The sequence below is a fragment of the Lepidochelys kempii genome, chromosome 2, assembly GCF_965140285.1.
Source record: "Lepidochelys kempii isolate rLepKem1 chromosome 2, rLepKem1.hap1, whole genome shotgun sequence".
In the NCBI taxonomy this organism is placed as follows: Eukaryota; Metazoa; Chordata; order Testudines; family Cheloniidae; genus Lepidochelys; species Lepidochelys kempii.
Window position 1 is genome coordinate 231,744,930 of NC_136381.1, and position 14,181 is coordinate 231,759,110.

At 40.5% G+C, this 14,181-nt stretch overlaps 1 protein-coding gene across 1 annotated transcript in view; it reads left to right on the forward strand.

The window, feature by feature from the left end:
- The window catches only part of MALRD1 (MAM and LDL receptor class A domain containing 1), a 465,892-nt gene that overhangs the window by 36,091 nt on the left and 415,620 nt on the right, over nucleotides 1-14,181 (forward strand). The window contains exons 7-8 of the mRNA XM_078851340.1: nucleotides 4,275-4,421; nucleotides 11,007-11,164. Coding sequence (XP_078707466.1) covers nucleotides 4,275-4,421; nucleotides 11,007-11,164 — 305 coding nt within the window. The remainder of the gene's footprint in view (nucleotides 1-4,274; nucleotides 4,422-11,006; nucleotides 11,165-14,181) is intronic.

Genomic DNA, 14,181 nt, shown 5'->3' on the forward strand with positions numbered 1-14,181 from the left:
TAACCTTTTTGGACCACTGGCTAGTCTGAATTACAGCAGGAGATTGTACTGGCACACTGATGATCCAAAATTGCAGGAGTGCAAAGGTGACTTAAAATCAACTTCGCATCTTCCCACTCCTGAGTTGTGCTGAAAGCTGCTTGGCCTGAGAATCTGAGGCTCTTTGAGTTTACTTTACCATGCTGGTATATGTTTGCGATGATCCCAGTAGTGGCACAAGAGTCTGAGTACAAATCTCAGGGCAGACTGTTGAAAAACCAGGACACAAACCCCAAACTGGTTGTGAGTTCTAAGCTTAGATTCCAGCAACCAACTTCACCAAGTGCAAACTCATCGGGCACATTAACAGCCTTAAACAGAGTCACAGACAGTCCCTTTGGATACTCTGGTCTGTCTTGAGTGTATCTCTGTGATAGATGGCCCGTATACCAAGAATCACAGCAATATTGAGGTTACTCCTACTTCCAAAAGACCAGTCACTTACCCCAAGTCAGTTGTGCCTTAGATCTCACATCAAGGCCAACACTTATAAGCCAATCCTATAATACACTATAGGAAGATTTATTAAATAGGAAAAGGAAATCTAAAAGTTATTTACAAGGTTAAAGCAAGTGGATATAGACACACAAATTAGTTACTTAGGTTTTAAAAGGCAATAGAGGCTTCTATAATCAGCAAGCTGTATTTGTCCTTTATGATTAACTCAGGTTAAGTATCTGGGGATTTCTTGCTTATGCCTACGAAACTCCTTACCCCGCCCTCTGAGATCCAGCAACATAGAGAGCAGCAACATGGGGAGGAGAGCAGAACTAAGAGTCTTTAGCCCTTTTGTTGATGATTCCTCAGTCCAGACGCAGGGAGTTTCCAGTTGTAAGATCCAACCATAACCTGTTGGGTATCAATGGGTCTCTTCTTGCAGGAGCGGCATAACACTTTTTGTAGAAGAACAGCTCTTCTCACTATTTAATGTCCCTCTCCAGTATGGAGATTCATGATCACAGAGGCTCACATTGCGCCCACTCAAATATTACATTACAGATGTCATACAGATATGACAAGTAAGATTAATGCGTAGAGCAGCTCGCAAGCATTTGATAGAGTCCAAACACTGAACACTTTCTTATAATTCTAGTACCTAGCTTATCAATATTAACCCACAAGCGAGACAGATAGTTTCCAGCTGTGTATTGTCAGTGTTTAGTTGAGACATGGCGACCTTGGCATAAGCTGGTGTCTGGTCTGCCAGCATCACAATGTTATCTTCTGGAATGAAGAATTTAAGTTTCAGGTATATTTAGCTTTTGCAAACAGTTTTGTGCACTGGAATCCAAAATAGGAGGCTCCCCTGAGAAGTCAATGAGAACTGACATCTAAAGTAGATATCCAATCTGATTAATATTTTAAAATGCTGAACATCTGTAGATGATGTTACCTTCATCCTGAGAGTCAAATACAAATCGTTGGGACCCTAATAATTCAAGGCTAGATTAATATTTATTTCACAGGACACATCTCTTTTTAAATAGGAAAATTAAATTTCAGGTAAAGAAACTTGCTGTGTTATAAGCATTTCTATGCCTCAGATGTCCTGCATTTGGGAAAGGTAGAAGCAAAGTGGGATGCCAGGTGTAGTTATTTACATGCCAGTACCCACTAGTAACTGTTACCCAGCAGGGTTGCAGAGGAGTGCTGGGAACCAAATTACAGGCTTTGGACCTACTTGCCCTATGAACTGCCGCTCTTCTGCAGTATGCTTTTTAGAAGACCAAATTTAAAACAGGGAGTCAGTGAAACTCTCAATGCAGAAATGTGATTTTTCTCCCTCTGTCCCTTCCTTGGAGGATTACTGCAGCTGAGATGGGAGAATGGGACAGATGTAGAGAAAAAAAATGATAATTTGTCATTGTGGCCAATGAGCCAGTATGTCCTTGCTTCACTAACTGATTTCTCAAATAGCATGTGTATCTCTCTCTCTAAATCTACTGGCTTTGTAAGCAGAGCTCTTTTAAAGCAAAAAATTCCCCCCCCTTGAATCAATATATATCTTTAATTATAAGTTTTAAACTTATTTTACTTATATACAAAGCATAACATAGCAACTGATCTGTTGCAGCAGTACAAAGCTCATCAAATGAGCTCAGCCTGGATCCATTTCTTGTCACATCCAAATTTAGAGACACATGATAGGTAAGAAATCAACTTCCCGAGATGACAGCTCAGGTGCCAAAGAGCAAAGAGTCAGAATTCCAGCTTCAGGAAAGAGGGTTTTAATGCAGAACATTTCAAATAGAAGGCCAGATTCATGACCAGCTGAAATGTAAACTCCTTATTGTGCTGGTCTTTGTGAAATGGCTGGGTAAGAGGGCTCTAAAGGGAGACTAGTTCTGATTTCATGAAATTTGTGGTGAAACTTGCATTTCTCCAGAAACCCTAACTGTCACAATACCCTAGGTACCAGCCATTCTGCAAAAGGAGCTACATTTGTGTTCACTAATATAAAACTAAGCTTTTGGGATCATGAATAAATTAGCTTATTGAGAACATGTTCATTTTTTAAAGAATATTTTTTGGTCCAGACTCTGCCTGTCCACTGAAAACAGACATGGTTTCTCCCCAAAACGGGGCACATAAAAACGCTACAAATAATTGACAAATATATATCCATGTTATAGTTCTGAATGGGCTGAAAAAGACACACACACACACACCCTTCTCCTGCTTCTGTCATCAACTCCTTTGCTCCCTCATTGTGCCACTCCTCCTTCCTCTACTGTACAAGGAACTGCCTTCTGCTACCGCCTTGTCTACTCAGCGCTCCCCCAGCAATCCTCTCCACAACCCTGATGTCCTCACCTTTCCCCACTGATTTCAGCAATGATTGCTGAAATGTCAAACTGCACCTCACTATTCTGAGGCTTGTACATGTCTGCCATTCAGCAAAATTGTAGAAGTAATATATTACATGAAAGCCGACTTTGGTTGACTTGATATCAACAGGGTGACGGCTCTACATTTAAAATCCTTTGAAGTTTGTACTTTGCAGTTAAATTATTTACTGTCATTTCAGCTTTTCTGTGTGTAATAAAAATGGCAAATTAGGCCCTAATCCATTCATTGTAGTAAAGTTAAGCATGAGCATAAGCAAGCCCTTCAAGAGATCATTTAAATTGACTAAATTTGGTTGATGCTTAATTACATAGTTCAAAAAAGCCACAGATTTACAGCTATTATATAAACACATGTAAACTACACAGAATGACTTTTAATTGTTAAATAGTAAATGTTAGAGAGCTATTTTAAAAAATCTCCTATAATAGCATATCTAGTGGAGCTTGCATTTCAAAGGTTTTCTATATACATCAAAGTGTCTATACTCCTATTGCAGAAAAAAATAGATAGATACTGACATGCATTTTCAAGCATCTTCATTCTAATCTTGCCACAAGAAAAGTAAACAGTGAATTTCTGAAAGTCAGTGTTCCCAAAGAGGGAGAAGAAGAGACTATTTTTTGTTTTGACAAAATTGCATGTTTTTAAGTTTGCTAAATTTCTGCAAAGCTGGAGCAATGTTATGAAATACTGAATTTTTACAAAAAGATCTTAGATTAATTTTTTCTCTGTCTGAAGACTTGCAAATAAGTCAGAGTTGAGAGTTTTGAGAGAACTTTAGGAAGTTGTGGTAATGTCCCCAAAAACTATAGGACAGGCCCAATTATTCTACTAATTGGAACTACTTACGTAAAGAGGTACTACCGTACGTAAGGGTTGTACAAGTGAACCTCTGGGCTGGAGCCAGAAGACCCCAGGCTCTAATTCAATCTCTGCCACAGAATGCCTTTAATAACTAGAGTTGGGTGGAAAATGGTTTTCCACTCTGGCAAGAATTAAAATTTTGAAAGGTTTTCCTGTCCCAACAAAAAGTCTAAAACTTCAAAAATTTTGAAAACCAAAAAAATCAGAAAAAAGAATTAGATCAGGTCAATCAAAACGTTGTATTTTGTAATGTTCATGTTCTAATTTTTTATGTTTATTATAAATTAACGTAATTCTTCATTCTGGAAGAATTACCCATCATTAGGCAGTGACTTTTTGAAGTGGTATCACTAAAGATGGCAGCCTAGAATACCCGATAAACCCACGGGTAGGCTGGTTACTTGTGAGGTAACCAGAGGCAGACGGGCTATCAAGTAGTTTAATGAACATTAATTTCTAAAGGGAAATATTCTCATAAATAATGACTTCAGAGGTAACCGAATGATTGCTTTCCCATTTAGAGCAGCACGTTTGCAGTTTTGAGCTTGACATGTGTGACTGGAATTCAGATTCATCATTTGAACACGTTTCCTGGGTGCGCACAAAAGCAGGAAATAATCTTGCCTCAAAATCAGCCCTCCTGAAAGATCAAAGCAATGATACTAGAGGTAAGAATATTAAATAAATACATGGTTATTAGCTGTCATTAGACTGTGGTAATTTATAGGACAAGTCAGAGGGAAACATTGTGGAAATAGAATTAAAAGTCATCACGTGCTTTATTTTATACTTGAACTAGCCTTTATTTTGGAATATTCAGTATGAGTAACAAGATCTATGCATTTAGTATGAGAACATCAAGAACTTTCATCTAAGTTTTCAAACGAGCTGATCTTTGATAAATCAAATCTTACTCTAATATTTTTTGTCCTACCTGTGGGCGGGGGATTACATCATGATTCTATAGCAAATTAAATCTTTCCCAAGTCCTTTTTGTCACAGCAGTGTTATTTGTAAGGTGCTGTTAAAGGGCTTATTCTTTCACCCTCTCACTTCCCTGGTCCTTCTTGCATGAACAGAGAGCAACAATACCTGATGTCCGAAGGTGCAAACAATTCAATGTTTATTGGGGTGAACTTCCCGCAAGCAATGATTCCAATTTCCTTCCTTAGTGTCCCCCTTCTCAGCTCTGATGCCACAGAACCTTGCATGTGTCCGTTTCCGTTCCCCCCTCTTCATGAAACATGATTCCAATTCCCACACCCCCATTCCCTGTTCCCATTCGCCTCCTTACTTCCTGATTGACTGCAGACTATATAGTAAAACTTGGGTTCTGCTTAGCTACACCTTAACCAATCATTTTACTGGAATTTAACTAACCAATTCTAACAGATTGATCTAACCAATTATATCCCACCACCTTAATTGGTTTACACCTAACAAAATTAATTATACAGCAGACAGGAACAATCACAGAACCAGACAGAGATTATACAGACAAACAATAGGGAGGTGGAGACTACAGTGACAGAACAACACAGAAATGAGGATTTCACACCCCAGCTTTTGATAAGTGAGTTCTTTCCAGACAGGGTGCTATTATACTAAGTTTTCTTTAACCATTTTTATCTGGTGGTGATAGGCACTATCAGGACAGGATTGTATTCCTAACAGTCCAATAGCACCTTATTTCAATGTGACTGGTCAGGACCACTTCCCAGCTTATGGCTGCCACTGCTGCTTAGCCAAAAGCCTTAGCCTAAGAACAGGGCCTCATACTGCCACAGTAAGAGAAGGCCTACAAACAGGCAGATTGATTTTGATTCTTGTTTTGTACCTCTATAACTTACTAAGTGATAAACATATACCTAAATTCAGAAAGTATAGGCCTTTACAGACAGGCTTGAATATCTATATCCTAACAGGTGCTGCTCTATATTAGCCTCCAATGCATTCCAAGGTTTCGCTTTACACCTTTAATTGGACCACCCAAGGACAAAACAAATCTGTATAATTAATAATTATAAATGCGAGCCTCTTTTCAGATGGTGGTAGCTTTCTGGAGGCATGTGAAGGGGACCACTCACTTCCAAGGCCACCTAGTAGTCAGGCTGGAGTGGGCAGGTTGTCTTCCTCCTGGACATTCCCCTTTCTCTCTATAGCTCTGCTTTGTGCTGGTCTGTCCTTTTAGTGACTCAGCCCTCTGGCCGGGTCACTCATTCAAGTCCACCCCTTTTGGGTTACACATAAAGAGTCCAATAATGTGGAAGTCTTCACGAGTCAGCAAGGGCCTCAGGGCTTCTTGGGATCAGGATCATTGTACCAGCTAGGTTCCCCACTGTCATTGTCCCCTCTTTAAAGGTTGGTAAATAAGCCCTGGCCCAGCCTCTCCACGGGGCTCTGATTCAGGGCCCAATGGTAGACAGCTAAGCCCTGCATCTTGGGGTGCTATGCAGCTGCCTCTCTGGATCACCCCCTCCCTGTTCCCACAGGATAGAGTAAAGAACTGAACACAAAAATACATTTCTGACCTTCAAAAGTCACCCTCCTTTGCAGGCTTGTTCAGGTCAGCATCACCAAGCCTGAGGCAGCAAGAGCTCCTGTGGTGTTCCCAGCTCCCAAGAACTCAGAGTATCAGTCAGCTACTTCCCCTGCCTCCCTGCCACTGAGCTATTCTGTTTCCCATTTTTAAACTCCAGCTTGTGAAAGCTTTCCTGGTGCAGTGGGACGAGGCTGCCTGGGCCCAGAGCAACTCCTTATCCTCTTTTTCTCCAGTGTGGGGCTTGTATACCCCATCACAAGGTGTTACAACCTGAGTAAATTTGCCTAATCACCCTCCCCTCCACAACTGTTCTTAGTACTTGGAGGGCTATGGACCCCCTTCTGCACGGACTTACATGAAATCCATGGCCCACAATGATACATAAACTTAATTTAATAAAGTGAATCCTGGATATTGCAGGAAATTGCCCTATCTGTCACAATTTCCACAATTGTCAGAAGCTGGGAATGAGCAACAGGGAATGGATCACTTGATGATTACCTGTTCATTTCCTCTGGGGCACCTGGCATTGGCCACTGTTGGAAGACAGGATACTGGGCGAAATGGACCTTTGGTCTGACCCAGTATGGCTGTTCTTATGTTCTTAATAAAAATGCAGCTTTAGTTATTATAGTCCTGGCATTCAAAACTGCTACACTTGTTAATACAATATTTTGACAAAGACTTTTGAAAGCATAAGAAAACATCAAAAATGCCATGGAATGGACTTCCAGGCTCATTTTGTTCTTGTCTTTTCTGTTAGGTCTATCGCCAATGTTTCTATGTAGCACTAGTTGCAATGGTAACTTTTTAAGTCTATAGTCTATTGATTGCTGTTTGAACTTTGCTGAGTCCAGAGATGCAAAGTACTTCTTGCAAAATGTCATAGTAGTTGACATAGATGCTTTAAAAAAATAACATCTGGGTTATAGACAATTATATTTATAAAGAAAGAATTGCCTATAGGATTTGAAGCATCCTCGTTTCCTGGTATTCTTAAATTTAATAAAACCTTTTCGGACCTTGGCTGCCTTTTTATTATTTTCAACTCTGTATCCGAAAGTACTTTATAACAATGAATAAGATGTCGATAGTAAGTATTTTCCTTGTAGGCAAACGTGGTTGCTATATGCACTTATTAATAGTCCATATTTCTGGACATTAAAATATGTTATAGGGCAGAGGGAATGCTGCCTAGGAAACCAAGGAGATTCCTCCATTCTTTTGAATTATTCTGGGACCTTTAATTTCCGCCTGGACAGTTAGCAAAGAAGGGACTTCAATTCAACACCTCCCATGAAGGGCATTGCCTCAGTCGGTGACACACACTAACTTATTAGTGGAGTATTATGTCAGTAATGGCTATGAGCCTTCATGTGTGCCAGTACAGGCAATCATTTTTCTCTAGGTGCTGAACACCCTAACTGCCCTTTTTATCTGCTGGAATGGCTATTGGGTACGTGACTGGGTCAAATTTAATTCCTTCATTTAATCTGTATTGGAAATGAACATGTTTTTAAATGCCTGTCATTCAGGTACGTGGGTATCATTAATTGGGTAAATAGACACAAGTAATTGAGTAGGCTGAATATATTCTTCATAAACAGTGGGTTGGGGCTGCTCTAAGCACTTTATATTGTAAAGGAGAAACAACACATAAACACATGAGAGAAAAGGCACAGCAATACACAGAAATGAATTCTTCATAAATGTTGGAAGGCATCCAACAATACTGAACTAGTTCAGCTCCTCGCTGCTTGATGCACAATTTTTCAGCATTTCTTTTCTTGCTAATTATTCAAGTTATAAAGAGAGAGCAGAGGTCATCCTAATGACTAAAACGCTAAAAAACAGAGCTACGGTGTAATGAAACCTCAAAAATGTATTGTAGAAAGGTTCAAACTTGCAAATTGAGCTTGACTAAGCTTTAGCTTGTGATTTTGATCAAAGCTTCCACTACCATAAATAGGAAGGGGTCAGAAACTAAATTACGGAGTGCAGGTCTAGACAATTATATTTATAAAGAAAGAATTGACTATAGGATTTGAGTAATCCTCCTTTCCTGGTATTCTTAAATTTAATAAAATATTTTAGGACCTTGGCTACTTTTTATTTTTTTTTGTCTGTGTTGCTTCATTCCCCCACTTGTTATGTTACTTTATTTCTTCTAGTTTTTCTAAAGTTAGAAGTTCTTTGAGTTTTCCCCCCTCCTTTAACCTTATAGTTTCTATCCTTACTGTATTTTTATTCATTACCAGATATTTTTCTTTTTTCAGTCTCTAAGCCTACACCATGCTACATGTGGCTCCCACAGTTCTTTCTTCCTAAAAAAAAAATCGAAACAGATTCTACACCTTGGTTTAACATAAACAAATAAAAAACCTCAAGAGTAACTACTGATGCAAATCCAATCAGGTGTATGTTGTGAAAATGGCCAAAATCATTAAAATGTATGCTGTTTTATTCAGCTTTTTTCTTAAATTATTTCAGCAGTGGGAGGAGAGTTTTCAGCAGACAGAATTTCCAAAGCTGCTTCTTGCTACTTCCTCATAATCTTGTAGGTCAAGGACTCTTTAAATTTAGTTGAGAAGGGCATTTATTTGAACTCCTTTCAGTGTCTATTATCTCCTTTTTGCTATGAATGTAGTGGCCTTATACTGTACATCTGTCCTCTTCCAGTAAAGTTTAAAATGTGTTTTAACACACTTTTCTCCAATTTCCTTACAAAGCTTTGTTAGTCGAGTGGTAGGAATACTCAAATCTGTCTAGTCCTATCCAGATAGTGTTTCCATCGGTACTTGTTTGTCCTGTACCCATGCAACCAAATCAAAACTCTAAATTAAGAACCAATCCCTTTCCTGTGTTGTACTGATAAGTAGGGAGAAGAGGGCAGATGTTTTCCTCCAGTGCACTGTCTAGTCGTATGACTGGAGTTCTCAAGTGACCACTTAGAGTAGGATCCAGATTTTTGTCCTTGTTGTCATACCACAGTCCTAGGTGACATGATCTCTTGGCGCTAACCATGCTCAGACCCTAGAGGGTGGGCTGAAATGTGTATCATACCCTTCCCTCTCACCTCTGTTGAAATGATCAGTAAAATGTGACTGGGAATGCATTCCCCTTAGCTGCTTAGTGTGGCAGACCTGAGTTCAAATCCCTGCTCCACATCAGGCAGAGGCGGGGACTGAACCTGAGTCTCCACATCCCACGTGAATGCTCTAACCACAGGTCTAACAGTTATAAGGGAGGCACCCGCCAAACCCTGTTTGTTTGTTTTTTAATCTAGCCTTTCATTTGCTTTGCTTTTATGTTAAAAAAGTTCCTGACAACAAAACAAATTAGTTCATTTCAGGTTCAACAAGATATCTTGTTGAACCTGAAATGAAACCTTTATTGACTTTTTCGATTTACAAAACAGTTTTCGCCATTTCCCAGTTGAGATTGTTGAACGAATTGTTTGAAAGGGCCAGTAAATGGAAAAATCAGTTATTTGCCCAGCTCCAGATGTAATGTTACCAGCTGTAGGATTCTGAGTTCAGTTGAAGAATGGGCACAAGAAATTCTACCGCTAATTTATGGGCTGATCTCATTGTGCAATAGTCATAAAAATATAGATGCTTTCTGAATCTGTATAGACTAGCACACTGTATTTTTTGTAATATTGCTATCTCTATGAAGGTTAGGTTCAGTGATGAAGAGGGATAGCAGGCGCTGTTTTGCAATATGGAATCCTAAATAACAAGTGCAAAAGAGCAGCAATAAGGGGGAATATGTGGCCTTTTTACAAAGTCAACTGTAAACCTTTTTTTATAAAATGCCATTTCCCCGTTTTATGTTTCAAGCATTCCAGGAGTATGGTCTAAATTTGAGATCAAAATTATATTTACAGAAGGTGAAAGTGATTTAATGACAAACAAGTATGTCATGAAATATCTTAACTGGGAGCTGCAGAAAATAGCAAAGTATCCTATGACTCAGGAGGGAAAAAAGCTATGCTCTAGCTAAAACAGGTGTCTTGTCTTTTTATTTCTGATAGATAAAAAGAGACTGTTGAGGACATAAGATATTCTTTTAGGTCTCTGCAGAAACACTTTTATGAGGGGCAGCAGGTCAAGAAAAGCCCAAATTGGTTTCCTGCTTCAGATGGAAAGACACTGTGCTGCCGACACTTTGGTGTACACATAAGCTCTGTAGAGATCTTACACCTCATGGTGTTTTCTGCAGGAGGGCAGAATTCCACCCCCCCCCCCCTTTATTTCATTCTTTAGAGACTACAGCAGTTTTACTGTGAAATATATTTACTAGAAACACACTGGGAAGGAAGAAAGGCCAACTTCAGATAAAATCCAACAATGATTAGATATGGAATGACTGAAAATGTGAAGCAGCTAAACAGAATGTGGGACAGGTTGTGGCCTGAGACTATTACTGTCTGAAGTAACAGCTTTAGGATAGCATCAGCTGATACCAGTATTTGGGTGCATGGGGTCATAGTATAAACAAAATCGTTATAGGTTTTTTTCATAAGAAATTCCCGTCAATTCAAGTCACATCATTTCATAATTTTAGAACAAGACAACCAGATCCTGGTGTTGAAACCATTAGTTGTCTTTTTGATGACAGGAATCCACTAGTCCTTATTTTTAAGGACTGAGGGAAAGAGGTGTCTTGTGAAATGGTATACAATTTTTTTCTTTTCTTTTTTTTCCAGGCCATTATGTGTGTATGGGAGCTAATGACAACACATTATACAAAAGTGCTTATCTTAACAGCTCCATGTATCACTGCTTTGGCAAGAATTGCCATTTTCAATTTTATTACTCCATGGCAGATAGCAGTATTCTCAAAGTGGTACTATATACTAATAAGGTAAGGAGAAACTTTCATTCATTTTCAGACAGTAAACAAAGTCCTGCTCTTGTCAGTCAAAAAACTTGTCTAGTAGTACGTGTGCATACCTCACATTTAGGGACAGACTGGGGGCCAGATCCTCAGATGGTGTAAATCACCATGGCTCCGTTGAACTTCATGAACCTGCACTGATTTAAACCCGGGGAGGACCTGGCCACATGACTTTTAAATCCTAGGATGTACTTTGGTTGTCTCAGCCAGAGTTAAGGCTTTTGGGGATTTCCAGGGAGCAGACAACAGCAGCACCTCTGGTGCCCTTTAAAATGATGCAATGTGTGCTTCCCTCCGTGCTGGGCTAGGTCCCTTTGGGGAAAGTAATACCACTTGCATTGGTAACTGGAGGCTCAGACTGCGCCTGTTCCCTGTGCAGAGGTAGTAGAAAGCAGAGATTCTGGCATCATACGTCCGCACAAAGTTGGGAGCAACTCCTGCACCAACTGGTCACATGTTCTACTTTATTCTATAACACAGTCACCTTTTTCTTGTGATCAGCAATTGCAACAAATAGTGCTGGGTGCTGACTGTAATGTCAAACTCAATTATAAATCCTGACTCAGGCTCCTGTACTATTCTACTTGACGCCACTGCATCTGTAACGAGGACACATTCTGCTGTTGGGATGCCACTGAGAATCCCTAGTAAATCTCTCCCTTGTAAAAGTCCTGTCACAGAACTTAGTATTGATGCTACTGTACAATTACTCACTCAAGGCATGAGCACTGCAGCTGGTCTCCTTGGCTAGTGGCTCTCCATATTTTAATGACGGGACTGAAGAAGTTGAATTGTCGCCCCACCCAGCAAGTATCAGGAAGGGGGAGAGCTTTGCCACGCCGCACTCACAAGGCTTACATCTGAAATAGCATTGCCCCGTGGCATTGTCTCGTGGTCTGTGGGGCTGTCTTCACGTCCAGCGCTGCAGCAACACTGGTGCAGCTGCGCCGTGGTAACACCTCAGTGATGATGCTCTGATGCCAATGGGAGAATGTCTCCCATCAGTGTATTTAATCCATATTCGTAAATCTTTGCACTTATCTCCCTCCCTCCCTAAAATCAACAGCAAACAAATCAAGCCTTTTTCACGCCTTTTTTTGGTAAGCCTGGGTTACCCGCATGGATGCCATAGCATGATAAGCATGGACCCTGGACGCTGGACCCTGTACATTAGCTGTACACTGCAGTATTTACAGGAGCCGCCTCACGGAACAATGTGATGCCATGCAAGCAGCCCTGCTGAAAGACAGAGTGGAGCAATTCGCAGTTGCTGGCGACAGTCACACATCATCTTGACAGGTTTCAGAGTAACAGCCATGTTAGCCTGTATTCACAAAAAGAAAAGGAGTGCTTGTGGCACCTGAGACTAAGCAATTTATTTGAGCATAAGCTTTCGTGAGCTACAGCTCACTTCATTGGATGCATCCTGAGGAAAGTGTAGAAGATCTTTTTCTACACACAAAGCATGAAAAAATGGGTGTTTACCACTACAAAAGGTTTTCTCTCCCCCCACCCCACTCTCCTGCTGGTAATAGCTTCTCTAAAGTGATCACTCTCCTTACAATGTGTATGATAATCAAGGTGGGCCATTTCCAGCACAAATCCAGGGTTTAACAAGAAAGTCTGGGGGGGGGTAGGAAAAAACAAGGGGAAATAGGTTACCTTGCATAATGACTTAGCCACTCCCAATCTCTATTCAAGCCTAAGTTCATTGGATCCAATTTGCAAATGAATTCCAATTCAACAGTCTCTCACTGGAGTCTGGTTTTGAAGTTTTTTTGTTGTAATATCGCAACTTTCCTGTCTGTAATCGCGTGACCAGAGAGATTGAAGTGTTCTCCGTCTGGTTTATGAATGTTATAATTCTTGACATCTGATTTGTGTCCAATTAGATGTCAAGAATTATAACATTCATAAACCAGACGGAGAACACTTCAATCTCTCTGGTCACGCGATTACAGACAGGAAAGTTGCGATATTACAACAAAAAAACTTCAAAACCAGACTCCAGTGAGAGACTGTTGAATTGGAATTCATTTGCAAATTGGATCCAATGAACTTAGGCTTGAATAGAGATTGGGAGTGGCTAAGTCATTATGCAAGGTAACCTATTTCCCCTTGTTTTTTCCTACCCCCCCCCCCCCAGACTTTCTTGTTAAACCCTGGATTTGTGCTGGAAATGGCCCACCTTGATTATCATACACATTGTAAGGAGAGTGATCACTTTAGAGAAGCTATTACCAGCAGGAGAGTGGGGTGGGGGGAGAGAAAACCTTTTGTAGTGGTAAACACCCATTTTTTCATGCTTTGTGTGTAGAAAAAGATCTTCTACACTTTCCACAGTATGCATCCGATGAAGTGAGCTGTAGCTCACGAAAGCTTATGCTCAAATAAATTGGTTAGTCTCTAAGGTGCCACAAGTACTCCTTTTCTTTTTACATCATCTTGACACGGTTGAGTGCCATTTCTGGGTCCAGGAAACAAGCACTGACTGGTGGCACTGCATCATTATGCAGCTATGGGATGACGAGCAGTGGCTGCAGAACTTTCGAATGCATACGGCCACTTTCCAGGAACTTCAAGGTGTGAGGAGCTTTCCCCAGCCCTGAAGCACAGCAATACTGAAATGAGAGGTGCTCTGACAGTGGAGCAGTGAGTGGAGATAGTTCTGTGAAAGCTTGCAATGCTAGCAGTCAGTGGGGAATCAATTCAGAGTGGATAAATCTACTGTGGTATCTGTTGTGTTACAAATTTGCAGGGCCATCAACAGACTTCTGCTAGGAAGGGCAGTGACTCTGGGCAACATAGTGGATGGTTTTTCCATGATGGGGTTCCCTACCTGGGGTCGGGAGCTAGATGGAACGCATATCCTTATCATGGCACCAGACCACCTTGCCAAAGACTTCATAAACTGAAAGGAGTATTTCTCAATGTTGTTGCAAGTGCTGGTGGATCACAGGGGCCATTTTACTGACATCAGTGTG